Source organism: Caretta caretta, chromosome 6 (genome assembly GCF_965140235.1).
Source record: "Caretta caretta isolate rCarCar2 chromosome 6, rCarCar1.hap1, whole genome shotgun sequence".
In the NCBI taxonomy this organism is placed as follows: Eukaryota; Metazoa; Chordata; order Testudines; family Cheloniidae; genus Caretta; species Caretta caretta.
The window spans coordinates 11,604,239-11,629,086 of NC_134211.1; the positions used below are offsets into that span (position 1 = coordinate 11,604,239).

The following is a 24,848-nucleotide window of genomic DNA, read 5'->3' on the forward strand; positions in this document are numbered from 1 at the left end:
GAGACAAGCTTTCCAGCTTACACTGAGCTCATCTTCAGGTTGGTATGAGCTCAAAAGCTTGCTTCTCTCACCAACAGAAGTTGGTCCAACAAAAGATACTACCTCACCCACATTGTCTCTCTCATATCCTCAGACCAAGACAGCTACAACAACACTGCGTACAAGAAGGTTTCTATCTATCAGAGGAGGGAGGTTCTTGAACGGCCTCCAAGTAGGTGGAAGGGTCGGCAAACAATCTAATTAGTTTTAGATGTCAATGGGATTACATGAGGGGGCCTGGCCCCGATGACCTAGGAGGTCCCTTCCAGTCCTATGTACAGAAATCTAGCTGCATGGGAATGGAGACATTGCCCGTACCCAGGGACACATGGAAGTTAACTTTGAGTGCTGGGATTGGGACTGGAGCTAGAACTGGCAGTATTTGTGAATGTTGGCAAATGTCACACATTGATGGGTGTTTGCGGGGGAGTTCCTTCCTTGGTGTTCTTACTGAGGTAAGGGAGGTTGGAAATGGCAAGGTAGTGGGTGAGGTCAAAAGAGGGTCTAGTGCTGGCTGTTTGAGGATTGGGCAGGCAGTAGTGTGTTTTTCAAGAAGACTGGCAGATTCCTAGCAACCTTAACTCCAACAAGCAGCGTGTTGCTCGCACGTACCACCAGCCTCGTCTACCGAGCCAGCCCAGCTACTGCTCTTGCCCTACGACTGAGTGAAAATAACACTCTCTGCATGACACATTGCATTTTCAGCAAGACCACCCTGAATTTATGATCTCCTTGTACTTCCCCACCCCTGCACCAGTCACAACAAACCACCATTAAGAAGGTGGAAGTAGAGGAGGAGGGGAAGATTTGGTGCTGAGCCACAAAACATATGGCCTTGGGGTGGGGGGGCAAAGGTGAATTTTATGGCTGCTCCCAGAATCCCCATAGTGCTGGACACTACAGCGCCACCCCCTCCAACCACTGCCCTGCCCCAGGCATGCCCCCCACTCTAGACTGAGAGAATTTTGCCTAGTGGGCGTTACCCAGGTGTAACTACATGTGAGATACAGATACATAGTGATTATTAATAACTTTAGATACAGAAATGATACTTGCATACAACTAGGATAATCATATTCAGCAAATCATAATCTTTCCAATGACATCTCACATGCCTCATCTTGCGTAAAATGCATCATAATTATGATATAATCATATTATACTAATATCACTATGAAGAATATGGGGTGCAGTGTCACAAAGGACTAATGAGAGTGTGGGGGAGGGTTACAGTCAGTGATTTCCAGGTCAACAAAAGCCAGCCGAGCGTCCACGAGAATTCAGGACAGTGTCACCAACTCTTGAGATGTTATCATGTATCTTGCAATATCTCATGTTTTTCTTCAAGCCCCAGCTCTTGGACTCACAAGATTGACTAAGACTCACAGCTTCCATTCAATATAAAATGCCAGTTTCTACCACTGATGGTGACAGAAGAAAGCTGACAAATGCAAAGCCAGAGCACCTTGAAGGCTCGGTAACCAGCAAGTGAATAAGAATCCCAAATTTATGATTTTTTTAAATCTCAAGACTTTTAAGCTGATCTCTGGATTGGGGTGGAGAGGCAACTCATAATTTCTGAACACGTGGGATTGGCAACACTGTCAGAACAACTTTATTTCAGTTCATCAAAGCATCACGCTGCTCATGCTCACTCTACCATTCTCCAACATCAGTACTTTCCTGTCAGTAATAGCATGATTTAGCAATTAGTGATAGTACCCATTTGCAAAAGGGCTCTTTAATAGTATAGAATAGCATAACAAGAACCAATGGCTGGAAGTTAAAGCTAGAGAGATTCATACTGGACATAAGGCACACAGGGAGGTTGCTTAACCATTGATTTGAGGACTTCAGTAGCTCAGACATAGGTGAGAGGTTTATTGCAGGAGTGGGTGGGTGAGATTCTGTGGCCTGCATTGTGCAGGAGGTCAGACTAGATGATCATAATGGTTCCTTCTGACCTTAATATCTATGAGTCTATGAGTCTATGAGAAACAAATTCCCAGTGTATTTGGTGAATTCTCCATTTCTTGGAATCTTCTAATCAAGCCTTTCTGGAAGATTTGCATTAGCCAATTACAAGTTGTTGGGCTCAATACAAGGGTAACTGCGTGAAATTTAATGGCCTGTATGATGCAGGAAATGAAACTAAATAATCTAATTTTCCCTTCTGGCCTTAAACTTTTATGAATCTCCGAAATCTATAACAGAATAGTCCAGAGTCATCACCTATGACAAGCTCATATTAACAGTCTTCACATCTATGAATCTGTGAAATCTTTGAACATCAAACACAGTGGTGTTCAGTCTGGCCAGGAGACTCGGCTCCTCACAGAAGGGCCAAACTGAAGTCATCTTGCATTTCCCTGAACACAAAATAGGCTGCAGATTTTTTCTTTTTAATATGTTAGACATTTACTGTTTAGCAAATGCCTTCTGCGCCCAAGCTGTAGTGGTTAGCCGCTCCCTCTTATGAGACCAAGTGACCTTGTATGTGGGGCTGTGAGCTCCCTTCCTCCCTGGTAATTTCCACTACCTTTCTCTATCGAGGTTATTAAGGAAATATCTTCCCACAGATCTTCCTTCTCAGGGAGTCCTTTACCTCCCTGTTCCTCAGGCTATAGATCAGGGGGTTCAACATGGGGATGACAATGGTGTAGAACACTGAGATGACTTTGTCCTGGTCCATTGAGTCTGCTGCTCTGGGCTTGATGTACATGAAGAAGACTGTGCCATAAAAGAGGAAGATGGCCATGAAGTGGGAGGCACAGGTGGACAGGGCCTTCCGGCAGCCCTCTGCTGAGCTCATCCTCCCAACAGTGACCAGGATGTAGCTGTAGGACACCAGGATGATGGTCAAGGTGGTCATGGTTGCCAGGGCGGAGAAGATGTAGAGAATTACCTTAGCCATGGTGGTGTCGGTGCACACGAGCTGCAGCAGAGGGGGGATATCACAGAAGTAGTGATTGATGTGGTTGGGGCCGCAGAAAGGAAGCCGGAAGACATTGCTGGTCTGCACAGCTGAATTGGCCATGCTGAGGATGTAGGCCACAGCCACCAGCCGTATGCACATCCCCCTGGACATGAGAGTGTGGTAGAGAAGGGGGTGACAGATGGCCAGAAACCGGTCATAGGCCATGGTGGCCAGGAGCAGGCACTCTGCTGTGCCATAGAGTAAGAAGAAAGCCATCTGTGCCATGCAGCCAGTGTAGGAGATGGACTTGTCGGTGGTGAGGAAATCAGCCAGCAGCCGGGGGGTGACCACGGAGGAGTAGCAGATGTCGACGAAGGAGAGCGTGCTGAGGAAGAAGTACATGGGGGTGTGGAGATGGGGGTCAGTCTGGATCAAGGCCATCATGCCCAGGTTTCCCATCAGTGTCATGGTGTAAATCAGCAGGAAGGACCCGAAGAGCAGCCTCTGCAGGTCTGTATGGTTTGTGAGGCCGAGCAGGATGAAATGGGTCACAACGGTGCCATTCTCTCCAGCAGCCATCGCCTTGGGGTGCTTCACCTGCCATGGGGAGTGGACATTGGACACCTTTCAGTGAGACACAGTATATGGTTAGTGCTGGACTCCCGGCGCCTGAGCCCACAAAACAGGCACTACATGGGCAGCGGGAGGTGTGCTGATCACCTCACCACTCATTCTCAGACACACTGCCAATGTGCCTTCACCTTGAGGTACAAGGCAAGAGTCAGTTCAGTCTCTGGCCCATCCCATGCTTGGCCTGCCGATCACCATTGCTAGCAGGAAAGCCAACTGGAGTCAGTTCTGACTGAGACTGTTGCGTGAGAACGCTTGGCAAACTAGGGACTGGCCTTGGCGCCCCCGCCCCCAATCTCATTCCATAGTTTCATAGAGTTTAAGGCCAGAAGGGCCCATTGTGATCATCTAGTCTGACCTCCTGTATAACACAAGCCATTAACTTTCATTCAGCCACCCTCATATTAAGCTCAAAGACTTTAGTTAGGTCAAAGCATTTCAGTCCTCAGGAGACTAAACTATTATGTGCCTGTGATGGTGCTGCCTGTGGGATCCAGCTGAGGTCACTCACTTAGGGTGAACTGCAAACAGAACGGGGCAAACAATCCCCAGAGCTCGTGGATATTCCAATACTTAGATTTACCAAGCCAGCACAAAACAGCTTCTATAGGTACCTCCCTGGTTACTCAGACGTCCAAATAATGCAGTTCCCTTAAAGTACCCAGCCTCAGGCCTCCATCCAGACACACATGTCAAACCTATGATGATAAATTCTGAAAATCTTATTTCATCGTATAAAAGAAAAGGTTCTTCCAATCCCAAAGGACCAAGCCCCAGACCCAGGTCAAATAATAACTTAGATCTTACCCCAAATGCACGCTTATAGTCAATTCTTATTAACTAAAATTTATTAAAAAAGAAAAAAGAGAGAGAGTTGGTTAAAACATCAGTACACATACAGACTTGAGTTCAATTCTTGAGGTTCAGATACACAGCAGAGTTGAGTTTGTAGTGGTCAAAAGTCCTTTCAGAAATAGTCCAGAGGTTATAGTCCAATGTCCATGTTCAGGGTGACTCCAGTCAATGACTGGGGATCTCAATCCTTATGGCTTAAGGTTTCCCCCTCTTGAAACCCAAAGCAGATCTGAGATGGAGAAGGATCGAGTCCCAAGGTCTTTATACATTTCCTGCAGCCTTTTGGCCTGAGAAAACAATAGGCTTAGCTTTCCTTCTTGCAAACATCATGGCCATTAGCACAGGATAATTTACCCATTAAACAGTTCAGATACAGGTTATCACAACCTTTAAAGAGACATATAGACAATAATACTATTTCACTCAAGTGCCTTCCTAAATGTTAATATTACTTTTTTGATCTTTGAATCAAAGCTATAGCAATAGACAAGACTTGTTTGCTTACATCACAAGACCTGAGCAAACATCTACCCTTCTACCTCTAACAATGCAGACTTGCATTTCAAAGTTCTATTCATTTACATAGCTTCCTAACCAGTCTTTAAAGTTTGGCCATGAGTCAGGTCAGTCTGTGAGTTAATTAACTCTTTCTGGCCCTGTCACCTTTCAATGAGATATTATATTACACTCATAATGTCACACCCCCAACGCAAAATTAATGCAAGAAGGGATGACACAAACATCACTGAGTGCATCCCAAGAGCTCCCCATCCTGGGTTCTGTCTCACTACAGCTTGTACTGGGATAGAAGCTGTACCAGTGTATAACAGAAATGGTTTATCAAAGTCATGTTCCATAACATGATTGAATCTTTTTACAAACTCAAGGTAAAACTTGGTTAGAACAATAATGGATTGGATCTGCTCTTGCAGCGTGGTTCCTGTATGTCTCATGTGATCTTGCCAAGAGCTAAAGAACATAGCTACTTTATCCATACAAGCTCTGGCAAATGTTTGGAACCCAATTAACATCAAGTCAATGTAGATATTAATGGTGTTCATAGTACAGGAATCTTGGCATTTAGCGGTGAAAGCAATGTGGTATTGTGCCTCAGTTTCCCTTTTCCTACAGCACATTAGGTTTGGAATGTCTTTTCCCCTGTGAAAAGTTCCAAGACTGTTTACAGGCATTAACTGTGAAGCATTAGCATTACAAGGCCTTCTAACACCAAGTGTGTTCTCATGAATTCCTTTTAACATGTTTAAGGGTTTTTTCAGGAGATTAGGCACATTATACATTTTTACAGTTCTTGGTAATAGCAACACATTAGTTAAAACAATCACCATCAGCAATAACAACAAATTGCATCCGATGAAGTGAGCTGTAGCTCACGAAAGCTTATGCTCAAATAAATTAGTTAGTCTCTAAGGTGCCACAAGTACTCCTTTTCTTTTTAACAAATTCATTGTAAGTGTCCATCTACAATCATTTTGGTCATGCCACACCTTTGGCTTAATACCATTGGGGGTTTGGCGTGTTAGGGTTAACCTGTGGCTTCCCTTTGCAAAATTAAGGTCTCTCTTTTCTCCTTGCCCTGAAGGATCAAACCCTGATTTCTCTTGCTTAACAGAATTCACTGGCTGATTGGGTGTGCTCTATTCATTTACATATCTTCCTAATCAGTCTTTAAAGTTTGGCCATGGGTCAGATCAGTCTGTGAGTTAATTAACTCTTTCTGGCCCTGTCACCTTTCAATGAGCTATTGTATTGCACTCATAACATTACAGTGCCACAGGCAGAGGATAGGCGAGACCAAGATGTCAGCAGTGCCTGAAGCCCCTGCAATGGCAGAGTGTTGCTCAGGTGAGGTAGGCCCAGATGATCCCAGCAGGTGTGACCCACACCTCATGCTGAAGAGGAAAGCAAAACAACCCCAATGTCCCTGCCAATCTGACCTGGGGGAAAATTCCTTCCTGACCCCAAATTTGGGGATCAGTTCGACCTTGAGCATGCAAGCAAGATACACCAGCCAGGCCTGAGAAATACAATTCTCTGTACCACTTCACTGGTCCACCCTATCTGGTTTCCCATCTTCAGTTGTGGATGTTCTCTGCTGCTCCAGAGGAAGGCAGAAAAAACCTGGTGCACTCAACAGCTGTCGAACACAATGGTGGGACAATGCATCCCACTCAGCCTCCTGGGGGAGCACAAAGCTCAGCAAGTCACAGACTCAGCCCCATGTTCCAGGAACCCTGGCTAAGCCAGACAGCATGTTCAGAGGATGGTGCTTGAAGGTTGGTCAGGACAAAAATGAGGCTTAAGCTACTGAAAATGAAAGACAAACTAATGAGGTGCAAAGGTCTGACCTTAATGCTACTGACATTAGAAAAAAGAAAAGGAGTACTTGTGGCACCTTAGAGACTAACCAATTTATTTGAGCATGAGCTTTCGTGAGCTACAGCTCACTTCATCAGAAGTGAGCTGTAGCTCACGAAAGCTCATGCTCAAATAAATTGGTTAGTCTCTAAGGTGCCACAAGTACTCCTTTTCTTTTTGCGAATACAGACTAACACGGCTGTTCCTCTGAAACCTGACATTAGAAAGAATCTCTCAACTGACTTCAAGGAGTTTTGGATCAAGCTCCAAATCTTTAAACTGGCAAAAATCAAGACCCACTTACAACTGGCAAGAAGAACAAGAAGCAATGGTCTCAAGTTGCAGTGGGGGTGGTCTAGGTTGGATATTAGGAAACACTATTTCACTAGGAAGCACTGGAATGGGTTACCTTGGGAGGTGGTGGAATCTCCATCCTTAGAGGTTTTTAAGGCCCGGCTTGACAAAGTCCTGGCTGGGATGATTTAGCTGGTGCTGGTCCTGCTTTGATCAGGGGTTTGGACTCGATGACCTCCTGAGGTCTCTTCCAACCCTTATATTCTATGATTGTATGACTCTATGGCTGGAGCCCTTTGCAGTCAGTTAAAAAGCCTCCTCTGGACTGCAATCAATAATTATCATTATTCTGTATTTGCATTCCGGCTGGGCTGTGACGTCTGCTGTACCAATACAGAATAAAAAAGACAGTCTTTTGCCCCAAAACACTTCCACTGGGCCTTGGATTAGGCCATTGGAACTGACCAGTGTCACTCAGGAACCAAATTCAGGCTCAGGCAGTCTGGTGCCCAGCACACAGACTGGAAAAGACTTAACTGCAGTCATGAATGTCTCTTAAGTTTGGTTGAGCAGGACATCTCAGTGGAGTTAATTTACATGGAAGTGCATAACTGTGTCCCATTGCCCATAGATACCTACCTATCCTAAAGAAAGCAGGCAGAAAGGAAGGTTGATCCAGTAGCACTAGCTTGGGATCCAAAAAACTCAGCTTCAAGTCCCTGCTCTGCCACAGATTCCTTGTGTGAGTCAATTAAAGCTAGAGTTTCATGGTGCTTAAGTGCCTAACTCCAAAGTTAGATGTGTAGGGGCTTTTGAGGCTTTTGAGGTACCTAAACAATTTTAGAAATCTGGCCCGTAGCTTCTGCCTCAGTTCCCCCTCTGCCACAGAGGGGATTGTTAATACAGCTTGGTGACATTTTTCCATAAAACCTTCTTTTAGTGAAAAACACAGATTCAGGTTGATCGAAACATTTGGCAAATTTGTGGCAAATTTGCCAAATTGTTTCAATCAAGGAAAAACCCAACAAAAAAAATCCCCCCCAAGATCAATTTTTTTTCAATTAAAACCAAATTTCCTATCAAGCTGAAATTTTCATCAACTTCATTTAAATTTTTAAGAAAAAAAAATTAAAATGCTTGGAATTGAAACAAAATGTTTCATTTGACCCATGACAATTTTTTCCAACTTTTTAATTTGCTGAAAAAAGATTGAAATTCTTTTTCGGGACAATCCAAAACAATTATTTTGTTTTTGAATTGCCAGAAAACTGAAAAATCAGTTATCCATCTGGCTCTAGTTGTGAGGGTAAATATATTAATGATTGTGAGGTACTCAGAGACTGTGGTGACGCAGGCCATGCAAGTGCCATAGATAGGTGCAGTATCCAATACCTGTGACTGAGACAGAATTTTATACGCAACCAGACAACAACAGATTATTCTCTGAGTTGATTCCCAACTCCCCTGGTCGTCAGAACCGAGGCACAAGGCAAATCTACAAAGGAGAGGATGCTTGTGATATCCAAGCAGCTAAAGACCCACCTTGCAGCAGAAACTCCTGCTCTTCTTGTTCGTGGACAGATGTTTGAAGACCAACTTGACCTGTGGAGATGCTAGGACTTTTCATCACAGACTCACCTAAGGGGCTTCATATAGGGGCTATATGAGCCCCTTGGATTCTCCTCCCAGGTACACAACACAGTCAGTCACCTCATTCAAAGGGCTAAAGACTCCCTGATCTTGCACCTTATGTCATCACTTACCCCTGTGAAAAGCTAGGGTAAAACGTTACCAGATCACAATGGCAGCTCTTTGTACACACTTTGTGCTGATGGTGAGTGACGCACAAGGTGCAGAGGCAGTTGAGAAGGCAGCCAAAGTTGTTGCTCAGAGCTGCTCAGCGGCAGAGTGCTGCAGAGTGAGTGGCACAGCTTGGCAATTTGTATCCTTCAAAATTATCCCCTCATGAATTGCACCGTCCATCCTCAAAGGATCCCACCACACTTCAGAAGTTGTCTGTATGTGCGTACACACTGGGGAAAAGCACTGTTTAATAAGAACATAGGAATTGCCATACCAGGTCAGACCTGTGATCCATCTAGCCTCATCTCCTGTCTCCAACAGTGGTTGGTAACAGAAGATTCAGAGGAAGGTACAAGAAACCCCAAGGCAGGCAGATTTGGGATGGTCCCCCATGAAGTCTCAACTTTACCCCCAATTGTCTGATCTGCTTAATCCACAAAGCATGAGACTTTATCTCCCTTCTCTATCTCCCCTAGCCTTAACTATCTGGATATCCTTGTTACCCATATAAACTTCCAGTCCCTCTTTGAATCTTGCTAAATTCTTGGCCTCTGCAACATCCAGTAGCAGTGAGTCCCACAGGCTAATTATGTGTTGTGTGGAGAAAATATTTGCTTTTGTCCTTTTTTGAATGTGTCACCTCTCCATTTCATTGAATGGCCCTTTGTTCTGGTGTTACTCACTGCTGACACAGACTAGCCCCTGGGCAATCCAGATGGCTCAGGGTTCTGGGGAATGGGATACTGACCCATCCAGCGCTAGGGTCATAGATTCCAGTCTAGTCCCAGATCTATAGAGACCAAACTCTGTTATTGTGCGATGGCTATTTGCTGGCCTCTGTGAAAAGAGATGGAGATTCTCCATCTAGCTCCCAGAAGGACACATCTCAAAAACAACTGGCATCTCATGTTGTGAGTCTAGGCAGAGAGACCAAAGCTTGAATGGCCATGGGAACTGGACTCCTCTCTTGATCCTAGATTCTTCATGGTCTAGGCTGAGGTCCATTGGTAGGAGGGAGGGAGGAGCAGCATGTATATCTGGACTGTAATGACCAGCCCACTTCTTAACAAACATTCTCTTTAAAACTGTTCTTTCACAATCCTAGATACTCCGTTTCACTGCCCTGATACGCCCCATGCTGCACATGCTCTGGTTTGTTCACTGCCTGGGAATCCTGGAAACTAGCCATTAAAACAAGGTCTCCACATACAGCAGTGTGGGGTGGGAAGGCCATGCCTCCTTGCCAGAAGGACCCCAATATCTGACAGCTGGGAAGTTTTGGGGATGAAGTTTCTTCATGGATAGGCAATTGGTCTCAATGTTCTCAGGACCAGACAGGATTAGAAGGTGCCAAGGATCTTGTTGGACATTTAAGACCAAGGAGAGATGCTTGGCCAGGTGACTTCCAAGTCAACTTGCAGAGACCAGGTGACTTTCTCTGGAAGGTGACATGCCAATGGAAACTGCTAGGACACAAGAGGGCGTGCATGGTTCTCCTTCCAGCAGCTGCTCCATCTCTCTCTTGCAGGAAGGAAGATACTCCTGGGGCATGAAGGATCTGGAGACCCCAGGAGCCGCTAGAAGGTGATCCTGCCACTGTGTGAGCATCCCAGCTCTCACCCAGTTTGATGGTACTTTTCCTCCAAGTGCCCTGATCTCGCCCATCAGTGTCTTCTTTGGACGTTGGGTACTATCATCGACGGCATTATTGAGTGACCTGTCACTTGCACGTCCATGCACCTGCACACGCACAAGGAGGCACATAACTACACACAAATGAGCTCACACATGCACACCAACACACACAGCTGCATGCAAACACATGTGCACACACATACACACATGGACACACACACACATGCACACAAATGTGCAAATATGCACACTTACACATACACACACAGCTGCCCCCAAACGAGTACATGCATGCACACATGCACTTGAACACACACATCTGCAGACAAATGAGCACACGTGGGCACACAAACACACACATGCACACAGGCAAACAAACGCGCACACACGTGCATGGAGACAAGCACATGCACACAAACACTCACACACACAGCCGCACGCCAATGAGCTCACACACACGCGAGCACCCACGTACATGCACAAAAGTGAGTATATAGGCACACACATGCGCACCGCTGCATGTAAATGAGCAGACACTCGTGCCCATGCACACAAATGAGCACACATACACACACATATAACCCAATGGATTTCCAGCACCACCACCACACACACACACACCAAGCTCCCCAAGTGTGTGTGGTGGGGAGGAGGACAACCCTTTGCACCCCCAAGTCGGCAATATCTACAATAAACCAAGGTGACCAGATGTCGTCAGTGGAGTTCCCCCTCCATGGGCCAGACTCACTGGATGCACCCTGCCAGTTATTACAACCAATATCAAACCACAGACCTTCCTGCCTCCCTCTTTCCCCCACCCAATGCATGGGTATTAAAACTATAGATAGGCTGGGAAGGATGATTTTTATCAGTAAATGCTGGTAAGCATCATTTTCACCACTCATACAAAACCAATGATAAAACATTTCCACCCCGATAACTGACAGTTACAGGCAGGCAAAGTAAGAAAAATGCTGCTTCAGAACTTAGCGGAGTTTGATTTAAGGCGGTTGACTTTGCATATTTCAACATGTGATGTTGACAATCTGTGTTTTACCAGTTCTAAAGCTTTAACTTCTTGAATCTCAGCATCCACTGTCATTGAATAATTATTGCCTGACACCCCCATAATTGCCAACAACTGGGAAAATTTACTTTGACACACACACAGAATGCTTAAGCCCCATAATTTTGTGCAACTCTGAAAATTTAAATTGGAACAAAAATGCTTTAGAATAAGCATTGAGATTATCCATCCCAAAAATAAAATTTTAATTCTGCCAAGTCCGCTTTAGAAAATCTCTCTGTTTTACGCTCCTCCTCCCACCCATAGGACACCCCATGGAGCATTGAGTCCAGCCCTTTAGGCATGTGTTTATTGCTGTCCTTGTGTGTCGGTCGGTGACAGCCTTCATATGTCTCAAGTTGAGAATGCGTTTGTAGGTGGGCAAATGCTACCAGCCAGGGACAGCCCCTTGGGTGACATGAGGAGAGGAAGCCCATATCTGCAGGATTTGCCAAGGGTCTGCTTTCACGCCTCCTTGGGCCATTCATTTCAACTCCACTCAGCTGAGCCAACCATGCAGAACTTCAGCAGTTGAGCTCTGAAAGGACTTTGAACCAGGCCTCCCAAAGCACAGACAGGAACCTGCAGAAATGCAGGGAAAGAGACACAGCAAATTCAGATTACGAAAGAATATTTTAATTTTCCAACATTTTGGTGCCAAGTGGCTTGTTTATTTCCTTTAGGGGTTCAAATTTACATATGAAAATGTGCATGCTGATTTGCCTAACAAGTAGAGCTGGTTGAAAATTTTCCAATGGCCCATTATTCTGCCAGAAAATGCCAATTGTCAAAACTGCAGGAACGTGTCAATTTATTAGGGTTAATCTTCTGAGGGGTGGGGGAAGTGTTCTGTCAACCATGTTCTCACACAGAGCTCTACTTCTCCCTTCTGCAAGTTCCCTCCCAATGGAGCTATCCTGCAGGACCTACATTAGAATCATAGAATATCAGGGTTGGAAGGGACCTCAGAAGGTCATCTAGTCTAACCCCCTGCTCAAAGCAGGACCAATCCCCAGTTTTTTGGTTTTTTTTGGGTTTTTTTGCCCCAGATCCCTAAATGGCCCCCTCAAGGATTGAACTCACAACCCTGGGTTTAGCAGGCCAATGCTCAAACCACTGAGCTATCCCTTGCCCTGTTCCCCAGGGCTGGGTTCTTCCAGCCCCAGAATCAGATGAACACGCACACATACATTAACAGAGTGCATCTGAGAGGACCAGGTCAATCAGCAGTCCCAAGCCGACGCCCCATATGTCCCCGGACTCAGCAGGCTGGGCCGAAGAGCACTTCCAAGCTGCCACCCTCATATGTCCCAGGTTCAGCACGTCCCTATCCCCACTTTCACGTTACAATTGTTCTGGTAGTAACCCACTTGATGAGCAAACCCCACAGGATTTTTGGGCGCTGCAGGGATCTTTAGCTTAGATATGAGGAACGTTGCTGCAGAGCAAATGGGGAAGCCAAAAAAACACCCATGGGGGAGGGGAAGAGAGAGAGAGAGTATAAGGTGGACTATAAGGTGTACAGACAGCTGGCTAGATTGTCAGGCTCGGGTAGTGATTAATAGTTCCATGTCTAGCTGGCAGCCAGTATCATAGAATATCAGGGTTGGAAGGGACCTCAGGAGGTCATCTAGTCCAACCCCCTGATCAAAACTGGACCAATCCCCAACTAAATCATCCAATATCAAGCTGAGTGCCCCAGGGATCAGTCCTGGGGCCATCTTTATTAACGATCTGGAGGATGGAATGAATTGCACCCTCAGCAAGTTCACAGATGACACTAAGCTGGGGGGAAGAGGTAGATAGGCTGGAGGGTAGGGATAGAGTCCAGAGTGACCTAGACAAATTGGAGCATGGGGCCAAAAGAAATCTGATGAGATTCAACAAGGACTAGTGCAGAGTCCTGCACTTAGGAAGGAAGAATCCCATGCACCGCTACAGGCTGTGGACCAACTGGCTAAGCAGCAGTTCTGCCGAAAAGGACCTGGGGATTACAGGGGACGAGAAGCTGGATATGAGTCAGCAGTGTTGTTGCCAAGAAGGCTAACGGCATATTGGGCTGCATTAGTAGAAGCATTGCCAGCAGATTGAGGGAAGTGATTATTCCCCTCTATTCGCACTGGTGAGGCCACATCTGGAGTATTGCGTCCAGTTTTGGTACCCCCGCTACAGAAAGGATGTGGACAAATTGGAGACAGTCCAGTGGAGGGCAATGACAATGATCAGCGGGCTGGGGCACATGACTTATGAGGAGAGGCTGAGGGAACTGGGGTTATTTAGTCTGCAGAAGAGAAGAGTGAGGGGGGATTTGATAGCAGCCTTCAACTACCTGAAGCGGAGTTCCAAAGAGGATGGAGCTCGGCTGTTCTCAGTGGTGGCAGATGCCAGAACAAGGAGCAATGGTCTCAAGTTGCAGTGGGCGAGGTCTAGGTTGGATGTTTGGAAACACTTTTTCACTAGGAGGGTGGTGAAGCACTGGAATGGGTTCCCTAGGTAGGTGATGGAATCTCCATCCTCAGAGGTTTTTAAGGCCCAGCTTGACAAAATCCTGGCTGGGATGATTTAGTTGATGTTGGTTCTGCTTTGAGCGGGGGGTTGGACTAGATGACCTCCTGAGGTCTCTTCCAACCCTAATCTTCTATGATTCTATGAGAGAGAGAGAGAGACAGGCAACCAGTTTAACCATGAAAGTTATTTATTGCCAGGTAATAACCATACAAGGGGAACCAACCAAACAAAACAGTGATAATATTAAATCTAATTTAAATTTGATTATAAAAGTCAGGTTTAGAAAACTCTAACTGATCACACAAGTCAGCATGTGGGTCAGAAGGCTGTACCTAGAGAGAAAGAGAGACCTGGGCTCTCACCACTCCATGAAGCTTGAATCAATTCCGTGGTGGTGGTGGTAGCTGAGGGTCCAGAATGCTAGAGACAGGCAGAGCCCCCAGCACGATCAGTCAGGAGAAGATGAAGTCCCAATGGAACTGATGCAAATGTTGGATACAGGCATCAGAACACTTACTTGAGCATGGGTATGGGGTTTCTGAAAGGGAAGAACAATGGTTCAAGGGAGAACACTAGATTTGTTTATGGGTAAACTGATGGCTCAAGGGAGTATACCAAAGTTGTTTTGTTCAGACTAGACAATAGGAGCTGATCATTCCTGGCTATGGGTGGTGTTCCTTCAAGGGAGCTCACAATGCAATTAGGCAGCTTCAGTATTTTGGATACCAATAAAGGATTTATTACTAGAATTGGTCTGATAACTACTGAGCTGGGTGTGTGCAGGTATGGGTTCATTCACATCTGGAGCAGAGATTCCCCATCATGCAGCGCTTTCCTGCTATTCTGGTCCCAGAGTTCCGTGAGGTTCTTGCCTTGGAATCTCTGTTCTCCATTCTGTATGCTAATGAAAAGGCCTCCCTGTCCCATCTCAGATGCAAATAAGGCTAGGGGAGTTTCCTTAATCCTGTCACCCTTGTCCAGAAGGGTTTAGGTGTGTCTCTCCCTGCTTTTTCATAGCTTTTTGTAAGTCTTTCTTCTGATTGGCTTTGGTTCAAGCAGATGCTGTGGGGGGAAGGTCTTTTGTGAGTCAGACAGGCTGGGTACTGAGCCCTGGTTCCCCAAGAACACAGAGCTGATAGGTAAAACAGCAGTGCTGCTGCCTATAAGACCCCACAAGAGGCTCCAAATTCAAGTCTCAGCTGGGGTAATGTGCAAGATGCTCCAGCTAAATCCACCTCGGAGTGTCTGGATGCTGGCTGGGAGAGGCCTGAGTCAGCTGGGTTTAAGTGCCGGTTGGATGCATTAGGCCAGATCGTTAGCTGGTGTAAATCTGCATCGCTTCACTGCACTGCACCAGTGCATACCAAGTGGGGAGTTGGACCATTATTCTCCTAAATCCCACTGTGTAATGTGGCTTGTTTGAAATGACTGCTATTTTTCCATCCCCCACCCCAGAGGTGGCTGCATTTCAGTGATGGGCAAATTGACTATTTAGTCCAGAGAGGTCTATAAAACCATGACTCGTGTGGAGAAAGTCAATAAAAAAGTGTTATTTACCCTTTCACATCTCACCCAAGAACCAGGGTCACCCAATGAAATTAATAGATAGCAGATTTAAAACAAACAAAAGGAAGTACTTCTTCACACAACATACAAGCAACCTGTGGAACTTGTTGCCAGGGGATGTTGTGAAAGCCAAAAGTATAACTGGGTTCAAAAAATAATTAGAGAAGTTCCTGGAGGATAGGTCCAACAACAGCTATTCGCCAAGATAGTCAGGGATGCAACCCCATGTTCTGGATGGCCCTGCATAGCCTCTGACTGCCAGAAGCTGGGACTGACAACAGGGGATGGATCACTCGATGATTGCCTGTTCTGTTCATTTCCCCTGAAGCACCAGTGGCATTGACCAGTTTTGGAAGACAGGATACTGAGCTAGATGGACTATTGGTCTGACCCAGTATGGCCATTCTTATGTTCTTAGAGATTTTAAGGTTGCAACCAAGCCCCCATTACAGGCCCGATTTCCTCAGAAATGTACACACCACTGCCTTAGATTGAGGACTCGGGAAAGATTTTTGCCTCTGAATGTTTGCCTGTGAGGATGGAGTTGAATTTTATCCTTAAGTTTCAAGCAATTTCGTGACATGGTTCTAAAGTTACAACACATTTCAAAATACTCTCTTCCCATATTTAAAAAGCAGCTTTGTTACAGCTCCTTTCAACTTCAAAAGAGCTACATTTTGAATGGTGAAAGTAGATGACTGCAGGGAACAATGTCCGTTAATGAAGTCCTGTATCACAGACGTCTCTATCCATGTCACAGAAGCTGGTGTCACAAATTTGCAGTGTCCAAAATGTCATGTACAACTTTCGTTGCCAGAATGCAGGATAACCTTGAAATGAAAGTATAAACAATGCCACCTAACCTTAATTTTGTGCCTCTTGACTTCTGGGTGTTAAAAGGTGGGGAGTAGGGTGTTGTAGCAACCAGGCAAGGTACTAACAAACTTCAACAGGGCTTTATTTTTAAAGTGGAAACCTCTTTACCAAGCTGCTGCTGCACCCTCGGTAGCTCTCACTCCGCCTCCTCAACTTCCCCCCTTCCTTCCTGTTTCCTGTCCTTTCAGACTCCCAACAGCCAATGCTCCCAGTTCTAATAATTACAAGCAGCATCTAAACACCACGTTCCCTCCTCACTTAAAAAACTCTCCCAATTAAACATTGTTTTTCTAACCACAGAAACAAATATGAAACAAGACACTATACTGTTGGCAGAAATATTATACTGAAAACACGTGATGGCCAGAGGGAAGCAGGAGAGTGGGTTTTTTTTAAGCAAAAAAAGGTATTTTTATTTGCATAACACACTTACAAGACAAAAACAACAGCATATGCAATGTGTAACACAGCAACCAAACACAATTGTTTTCTCATTAGCTTCAGGGGAGGGAAATGTTCAAGCTTGCCTGGGCCCAGGGCGGGGGGCTTCCTCGACTCTCTTGGTCTTCCACCCTTCTGAGTTACCTGGTGGCCCAGAGGGAGGGGGTTTCATCGACTCTCAAGGTCTGCCACCCCTCGAGTTACCTGGCGCCACGCCCAGTGTCACCAACAATTCCTCCCTTGAAAGCACCCAACAAGAGGGGCAGGCTGTGAGGTGAACAATTCGGGGGGGGGGCACATGCACCCACGTGTGAAAGGACCCCTCTAGGGTGGTGGTGTCCGCAGCAGCAATGGCTGGGGCCCCTTACTCTCTCCCCCAATCAAAGGGTCAAACAAAGGGAACCGGATGGGGGTACCGAGCAGAGAACCTCAGACAGTGCCCACCGCTCCTCAAAAGCATCAAGGGAGTCAGTGGATGCCGCCCAGAGGAACTCCGCCTGGATAACGTGAACGGACCGAGGATTGGAAAACGGCCCCACAGTCACAGGAAACTCCATCGGCCAACCTCCTCTCTCTGGTTTTATAAATGGCCATTTTAGCCAAGGCCAGGAGGAGGTTAACTAGGAGATCCCGCAACTTTGTGAGGCCACAGATGGGGAATGCATAAATAAAAAGGTGAGGGGAAAAATGCAACCAATAACGTAATAGAAGATTTGTGAGGAGCCGGAACAGGGGCTGCAGCCTGGCACACTCCAAATATACGTGCACCAGAGTTTCCTTCACACCGCAAAAGGGACAAGTATCTGGGATGGGGGTGAACCGCGCCAAGTACGTGCCAATGCTCACAGCTCCGTGAAGGAGCCACCAACTGATGTCCCCGACGGGCCTTGGAACCAAGGTGGAATATAGGCTGGCCCACCAGGGCTGCTCACCCTCCAAAGATGGCAGAAGGTCTCGCCACTTTGTGTTGGGGCGGGACACTAGGGTGAGGGCGTGAAGGGTGTGGAGCACGAGCGTGTATAGATGTTTCCTTGGCACGGTTTGGAAGCATACCGGCTGCAGTTCATGCAGCCTGCTCGCAGTAAAGGGGTGAGGGGGTTGATTGGGTCTATGGGGCAGGGGTCCAATTAAAATTGGGTCTATGGGCCTGGGGTAGAGGGTGGGTGGGGCATGCCCTCGAGCAGGATCCGGTTGAGGTAAGCTCGAGGATCCGGTCGAGGTAAGCTCGAGCAGCGGGCAGCAAAGCAGCCTTCACCTCCTGAAGTACACACCGGGGTGTATGAGGTCTGGAGAGCCCCATGCGCCGAGCGAGCGTCGGGGGATCCAGCCAGTCTCCCCGGTAGTAGTCCAGGAGGTCTCCGACTCTCGTGACTTCTGCCAGGATCAAGCTCTGGCTCACTGAGCGGGACTCCGCCACCTGCACACGGAGCTGGGGGTTGTGTAGCAGGGGCTCTGCGAGGAGGTCTACCCCCTCGGTGGCCGCCACGGACCTGGTCGTTAAAAACAGTTTCCAAGTCTGGAGGAGGTCTGGTAGAAGACTGGCAGCCCGGAGAGGTCTTGTGGTAGACCTCCCAGACGGAGATAAAAGAGCTGCCGGTCATATCGGAGCCCTCGGATGTGGCACAGGATGGCGTATGCCAGTATGCTCCATGCCGAACTGCCTGCACCATAGAGGAGCCTCTGTAGGGCCTAGAGGTGAAAGACGCAGACCGGAGTGTGCAGACACTTCAGGCCCTGTCCTCCTTCCTTCAGGGGTAGATGAAGAACCACTACAGGGGCCCAGTGCATTCCTGACCAAAAGAGAACCCCAGAATCGATGTCCGGAGGTTGGTCAGGAAACCCGGGGCTGGGACCAGGGTGTTGAGCAGTACCCAGAGCAGGGACAGGACTAGTTGATTAAGCACCAGTACTCTCCCTCGGAGAGAGAGACATCGGAGTACTCCTGTCCATTTCTGGAGCCGCTCTATCACCCTGCCCTCTAAATTTTCCCAATTCTCCAGTGGAGAGGGATGCGTGGCAGAAAGGTAAACACCAAGGTAGAGCAGCGGATGGTTTGAAGCGCGGGTGGGAGGGAGCTCGTCTGCCGCCAGTCTCCTACCGCCAGACCAGAGCTCTTGACTCAGTTGACCCAGGTGCAGGAGGCTGCCAAATAGGTGGCCTGGCAAGCCTCCACCCATGCCATGTCGCCCGGGTCCTGGACCACAAGGAGCACGTCATCAGCATACGCCGACAGGACCAGCCACAGCTCCGGCTCCCGCAGCACCTCCTGTGGAGGAGACAGAGGAAGGGCTCGATTGCAAAGCAGGGGCAAAAAGCAAGGAAAGCCCAAGCCAGAGGGCAGCAAGCAGGAGAGGGTTTGTTTTTTTTTGAAACAGAAAAGAATTTTATTGTGTAACACTTGCAAAGAGTTACCAAAGAAAACAAAACAAACTATGCAACAAAACAACGCAAACAGAAGGTATAACACAGCAGCTTTCAGGAGGGAGAAGTGTTCAGGCTAGCCTGGGCCCAGAGCGGGGGGGCTTCCTCGACACTCGTGGTCTTCCACCCTCCTGAGTTACCTGGTGGCATAGAGCGGGGGGGGCTTCCTCGACACTCGTGGTCTTCCACCCCCTCGAGTTACCTAGTGCCGCGCCCAGTGTCACCGATTATCCCTCTCCTGAGAGTGCCCGGCAAGATGGGCACGGCTGCGGGGTGGGCGGTTTGGGGGTGGGGGGGTAGACACCCATGTATTATAGGACCCTCCTAGATGACAGTAATGATGGTATCCACAGCGGCAACGGCTGGGGCTGGCGTCTCTCACTCTTCCCCTCAATCAAAGGGTCAGACGGAGGGAACCGGATGGGGTCACTGAGCAGAGAACCCTGGACAGCACCCACCGCTCCTCGAAGGCATCAAGGGAGTTGGTGGACGCCGCCCAGAGGAACTCCGCCCGGATACGTGAATGTACTGGGGATTGGAAAAAGGCCCTACAATCGCAGGACGCTTCACGGGCCAACCTCCCCTCTCTGGTTTTATAAATGGCTGTTTTAGCCAAGGCTAGGAGGAGGTTAACCAGGAGATCTCGCGATTTTGTGGGGCCACGGATGGGGAGTGTATAGATAAAAAGGTGAGGGGAGAAATGAAGCCAAAAGCACAATAGAATATTTGTGAGGAGCCGGAAAATGGGCTGCAATCTGGCACACTCTAGATATACGTGCACCAGGGTTTCCCTCACATTACAAAAAGGGCAAGTATCCGGGATGGGGGTAAACCGTGTCAGAAACACGCCCGTGCTCACAGCTCCATGAAGAAGCCGCCAACTGATGTCCCCGACGGGCCTCGGGACCAAGGTGGAATACAGGCTGGCCTACCGAGGTTGCTCACCCTCCAAAGGTGGCAGGAGGTCCCGCTCTTTGTATCGGGGCGGGACACCAGGGTGTGGGCATGAAGGGTGTGAAGCGTGAGTGTGTATAAATATTTCCGTGGTGCAATTTGAAAACTGACCAGCTGCAGTTCATGCAGCCGGCTTGCAGTGAAAGGGTGAGGGGTTTGTTGGGATCGGCAGGGTAGAGGCCCAATGGAAAGGTCCGGCGGGCCTGGGGTAGAGGATGGGCGGGGTGCGCCCTGATGCAAGGCTCGGTTGACATAAGCCCGAGCAGCGGGGGTCAAGGCTGCCTTCACCTCCTGAAGTACGCGCCGGGGGGTACGAGGGCTGGAGAGCCCCATGCGCAGAGCGAGTGTCAGGGGATCCAGCCAGTCTCTCTGGTTGTAGTCCAGGAGGTCTCCGACCCTCGTGACTTCCGCCAGGACCAACCTCTGGTGCACCGAGCGGGACTCCGCCACCTGCACACGGAGTTGGGGATTGTGTAGCAGGGGCTCCATGAGGAGATCTGCTCCCATGGTGGCCACCATGGACCTGGTCATTAGAAACAGTTTCCAGGTCCGGAGGAGGTCTTGGTAGAAGACCGGCAGCCCGGAGAGGTCTCGCGGAAAACCTCTCGGACAAAGATAAAAGAGTTGCCGGTCATATCAGAGCCCTTGGAAATGGCGCAGGAAAGCATGCGCCAATATGCTCCACATCGAACTACCTGCACTATAAAGGAGCCTCTGCAGGGCCTGGAGGCGGAAAACGCGGACCTGAGTGTACAGACACTTCAGGCCCTGCCCTCCTTCCTTCAGGGGTAAATGAAGAACTCCAAAAGGGGCCCAGTGCATTCCTGGCCAAAAGAACTCTAGAATCAATCTCCGGAGGTGGGTCAGGAAACCCGGGGCCGGGGCCAGGGTGTTGAGCTGGTACCAGAGCGTGGACAGGACTAGTTGGTTAAGCACCAGTGCTCTCCCTCGGAGGGAGAGACATCGGAGTAGCCTCGTCCATTTCCAGATCCGCTCTATCACCCCGCCCTCTAAATATTGCCAGTTCTCCTGCAGGGAAGGGTGCGTGGAGGAAAGGTAAACGCCAAGATAGAGCAGTGGACCCGCACTCCACCGGATGGTCTGAAGCGCGGGTGGGAGGGAGCTTACCTGCCAACAGTCCCCCATCGCCAGGCCAGAGCTCTTGACTCAGTTGACCCAGGTGGAATAGGCTGCCAAATAGGTGGCTTGGCAAGCCTCCACCCGTGCCAAGTCGCCCGGGTTCTGGACCACAAGAAGCACGTCATCAGCGTACGCCGACAGGACCAGCCACAGCTCCAGCTCCCACAGCACCTCCTGCAGAGGAGACAGAGGAAGGGCTCGATCACCAGAGTGTACAGCTGGCCTGAGAGGGGGCACCCCTGCCGTACTCCTCGCCTGAAGCTTACAGGTTCGGTCAGGGTCCAGTTGAGCTTAACCAGACACTCTGTGGAAGCATACAGCACCCGGAGAAAACCCACAAACTGGGGTCCGAAGCCAAACGCCTGCAGAGTGCTCAGGAGGTACCCGTGGTCCGCCCTATCGAATGCCTTCTCCTGATCTAGGGACAGGAGGGCAAACGACAGACCGTCTCTACGCCCGAGTTCCAAAAGGTCCCGAACCATAAATAGGTTATCAAAGATACTGTGGTCCGGGAGGGTGTAGGTCTGGTCTGGGTGGATCACGTCCACCAGCACAGACCCTAGCCACAGCAAGATTGCTTTTGCTACGATTTTGTAGTCCGTGCTGAGGAGCAAGACAGGACGCCAATTTCGTAAATCGCAAAGGTCCCCCTTCTTCAGCAATAAGGCGAGCACAGCTCGCCTGCACGAAAGAGGGAGGACCCCGCTCTGCAGAGACTCGGCCCAGACGGTGACTAGGTGACAGTCAGCCGACGGCAGTAGAAGCTGTACTTGCCGGCGGAAAGAAAAGATGTGACGGAGGGTGGGGTCCTTGCAGCCCAACGGGAGAGGGCTGATGACAGAAACAGGTTTCCCCAGGGTGGAAAGGGTGGGTAACAGGGCAGCACTGGGGAGAAAAGGAGGGACAGAGGTCAGGACCAGGTGGACGCCCAGGTCCTCTAGAGGCTCTAGGGGGACAAACACCCCACCCCCACCGCCAGGCCCCTCTCCACCGCCCCCTGGGCGGCAGCCTCCAATGCTAAGAAGAAGACGACCTTCCCATATATTTTGGAGGCCGCCACAATGGCCGAGGGCCCCACCACCCTTGTGAATGACCGCACGTAGGTCTCCACGCGGGGGAAGGGGCCCTGGCTGCTGTTGATGGTGGCAGAGGCGGTGGGTGGGAGAGATGACGAGGCGGCAGGCAGGGGGTGGAGGGGGCAGTGGGGAGAGACACCATGGTCGGTGGCGGGGCCGCAACAGTGGGGGTGGCCCCTGCCACGGAGGGCCCGGTGGTTTTAGCGGGGCCCTTCCCCTTCTTCTTGCCCTGGCCTTTCCCGCCACCTGTGGGGGCTCCCCTAGAGTCTAGGGAGGCGGTGGGCATGGCAGCGGCGGAGGTTACCCCGGTGCCCTCCATTGCCGATGCCCCAGCGGGGGCGGTGGCAGGTGGTTAACAGGAGTTGGGGTCAGGTAAAAAGGGACAGACTGTGGGATGGGCAGTTCGGGGGGGGGCACATGAACCACTGTAAACTTGTCCAGAGAGTCCTGTTTGGTTGGCTGGAGCTTCTGGCCCACACGGTGGAATCAGGGCGAGCAGCTAAGTCCAGAGGCAGATGTTAAACAGCCAGCAATGACCATGGAGGGAGCAGTGATGAGGATAGTAGTGTGGGGGTTGGGAGGACACAGATGGATTGGGGGGCAGTTCTGTGCCACACCCCCTGTGTCCCTACAAACACTGTCACGACACAGTCAAGGCCTCCCCCCACACAAGAGCACAGTTCGAAAGTTACTCAGTCTTAGGACCCCTCCACGGCAATTTGTAGATTCCCCGGGCGGTATTCCCCGGGTGGACTGCTTTTTCTCTGTCTGTTCCGGGTTTTCTTTTTTGCATTCCAGAAATGCTGGAGCAAGTGATAAGATTCCTCTCAACTGGAGATGGATCTGCAGACAAACAGCAAGCAGCTGGGTCTGGGTGCTGGGTCCTTCTACGCCCCCCCTCCAGGGAAGCGGGCCGGCAGGCCCCCCCTCTCTTGGGGAGGGTTTCAGCTGGAGTGGCAGCAGCGTCCGAGGGTGGGCGGGGGGGGCTAACAGCCGGCCAGCTGGCAGCCAGCCAGCACTCTAGCAACAGCAGAGAAAGAAAAAAACAACACAAAAGGAAAAGAAAGTGGGGAGAGTGTCTGGCCCGGTCTGGGGGGAAGCCAAAAGCAGGGGCAAAAAGCAAGGAAAGCCCAGGCCAGAGGGCAGCAAGCAGGAGAGGGTTAGAAGGGAGCCTTGTTCCCTGTAGAGGGAAGAAAGTTTGCTATAGATTAATTAAAGCACCTGAAGCCAATTAGAGCACCTGAAGCCAATTAGAGCACCTGAAGCTAGTCACCTGATAAAACCCCCCTGCTTCAATCAGACAAGGGAAGGAGTTGAAGGAGAGTGGATTGGAGTTGGAGCAGAGAGCAGTTTGGAGGGAAGCAGAGGAGAGTCTGGAGAAGTGCTGTGGTGGGCTAAGAAGACCAAGACCCTAGGTAAAGGGACACCTGGTTTTCACAGAGGGAGGGCAGGAAGAGGGAAGTAGCCCAGAGGAAGGAACTGCTAGTTCAAGCAGTTTACCGCTATCCCTAGGGCCCCTGGGCTGGGAACCAGAGTAGAGGGCGGGCCTGGGTCCCTCCCTCTCCCCTCCCCTCCCATTCCCTCCCCTCCTCTAGGACACTAGTGGGGCAATTAATACCCCAGCTCAGGGGTGAGAAACGGTGCTCTGAACCCTCCCCAAGAAGAGAAAGCGTGAGACCCATCAAAGTAGTGCCGGCAATTTGCCACACACTGTAGATACTACATAACATAGTCTCTAGTCCACCTGGGCCTGACAGGCCATCTCTCAAGCCCCGGTTCCAGTGCAATGTCTTGTTGTGTTGATACTATGGTGAAGTCATTCAATGCAGACTGGGTGTTGGCATAATCTCCACTTGGTGCATAGGCAGGTGCAAGATAAGAAGCATTCCATACCCACCCATCAGAAAGTCGATAGGTGTAAGGTCCCTTCTTCTCTATGATTTTAAGAGGAACTGTGAATTTATGGTCCCCTTTGCATAAAATTCCAGGTTTTCGTATTCTAACGAAGGAACCACACTCAAACTTTGGTTCCTTAGCACCCCGCCGCTTGTCTGTGAAAATCTTATACTTTGCTTGGTTCTGTTCAACTGTTTTTCTCACTTCATCCTCGGTTGGGGTGTCATGCCTTTAACAATCCAGCAATGTTCAGTTTAGTATTCATCAGTTTCCCATGCAGTAACTCTGCGGGTGATCTTTGTGTTGTGGCATGTCGTGTTGCCCGGTATGCTTGCAAGAAATCAGTAGTGAAGGT

The 24,848-nt window shown here is 49.1% G+C and overlaps 1 protein-coding gene across 1 annotated transcript; it reads right to left on the minus strand.

Moving 5' to 3' along the window:
• Positions 1-2,596: 2,596 nt before the first annotated feature.
• On the minus strand, positions 2,597-3,535 carry LOC125638855 (olfactory receptor 5AP2-like). The gene has a single exon (XM_048855082.2). The coding sequence runs from the start codon at positions 3,533-3,535 to the stop codon at positions 2,597-2,599; it is 939 nt and encodes a 312-aa protein (XP_048711039.1).
• Positions 3,536-24,848: the final 21,313 nt, after the last annotated feature.

Coding starts and splice junctions, on each gene's coding strand:
- LOC125638855 (XM_048855082.2), bottom strand. CDS start 3,535: ATGGCTGCTGGAGAGAATGGCACCGTTGTGACCCATTTCATCCTGCTC.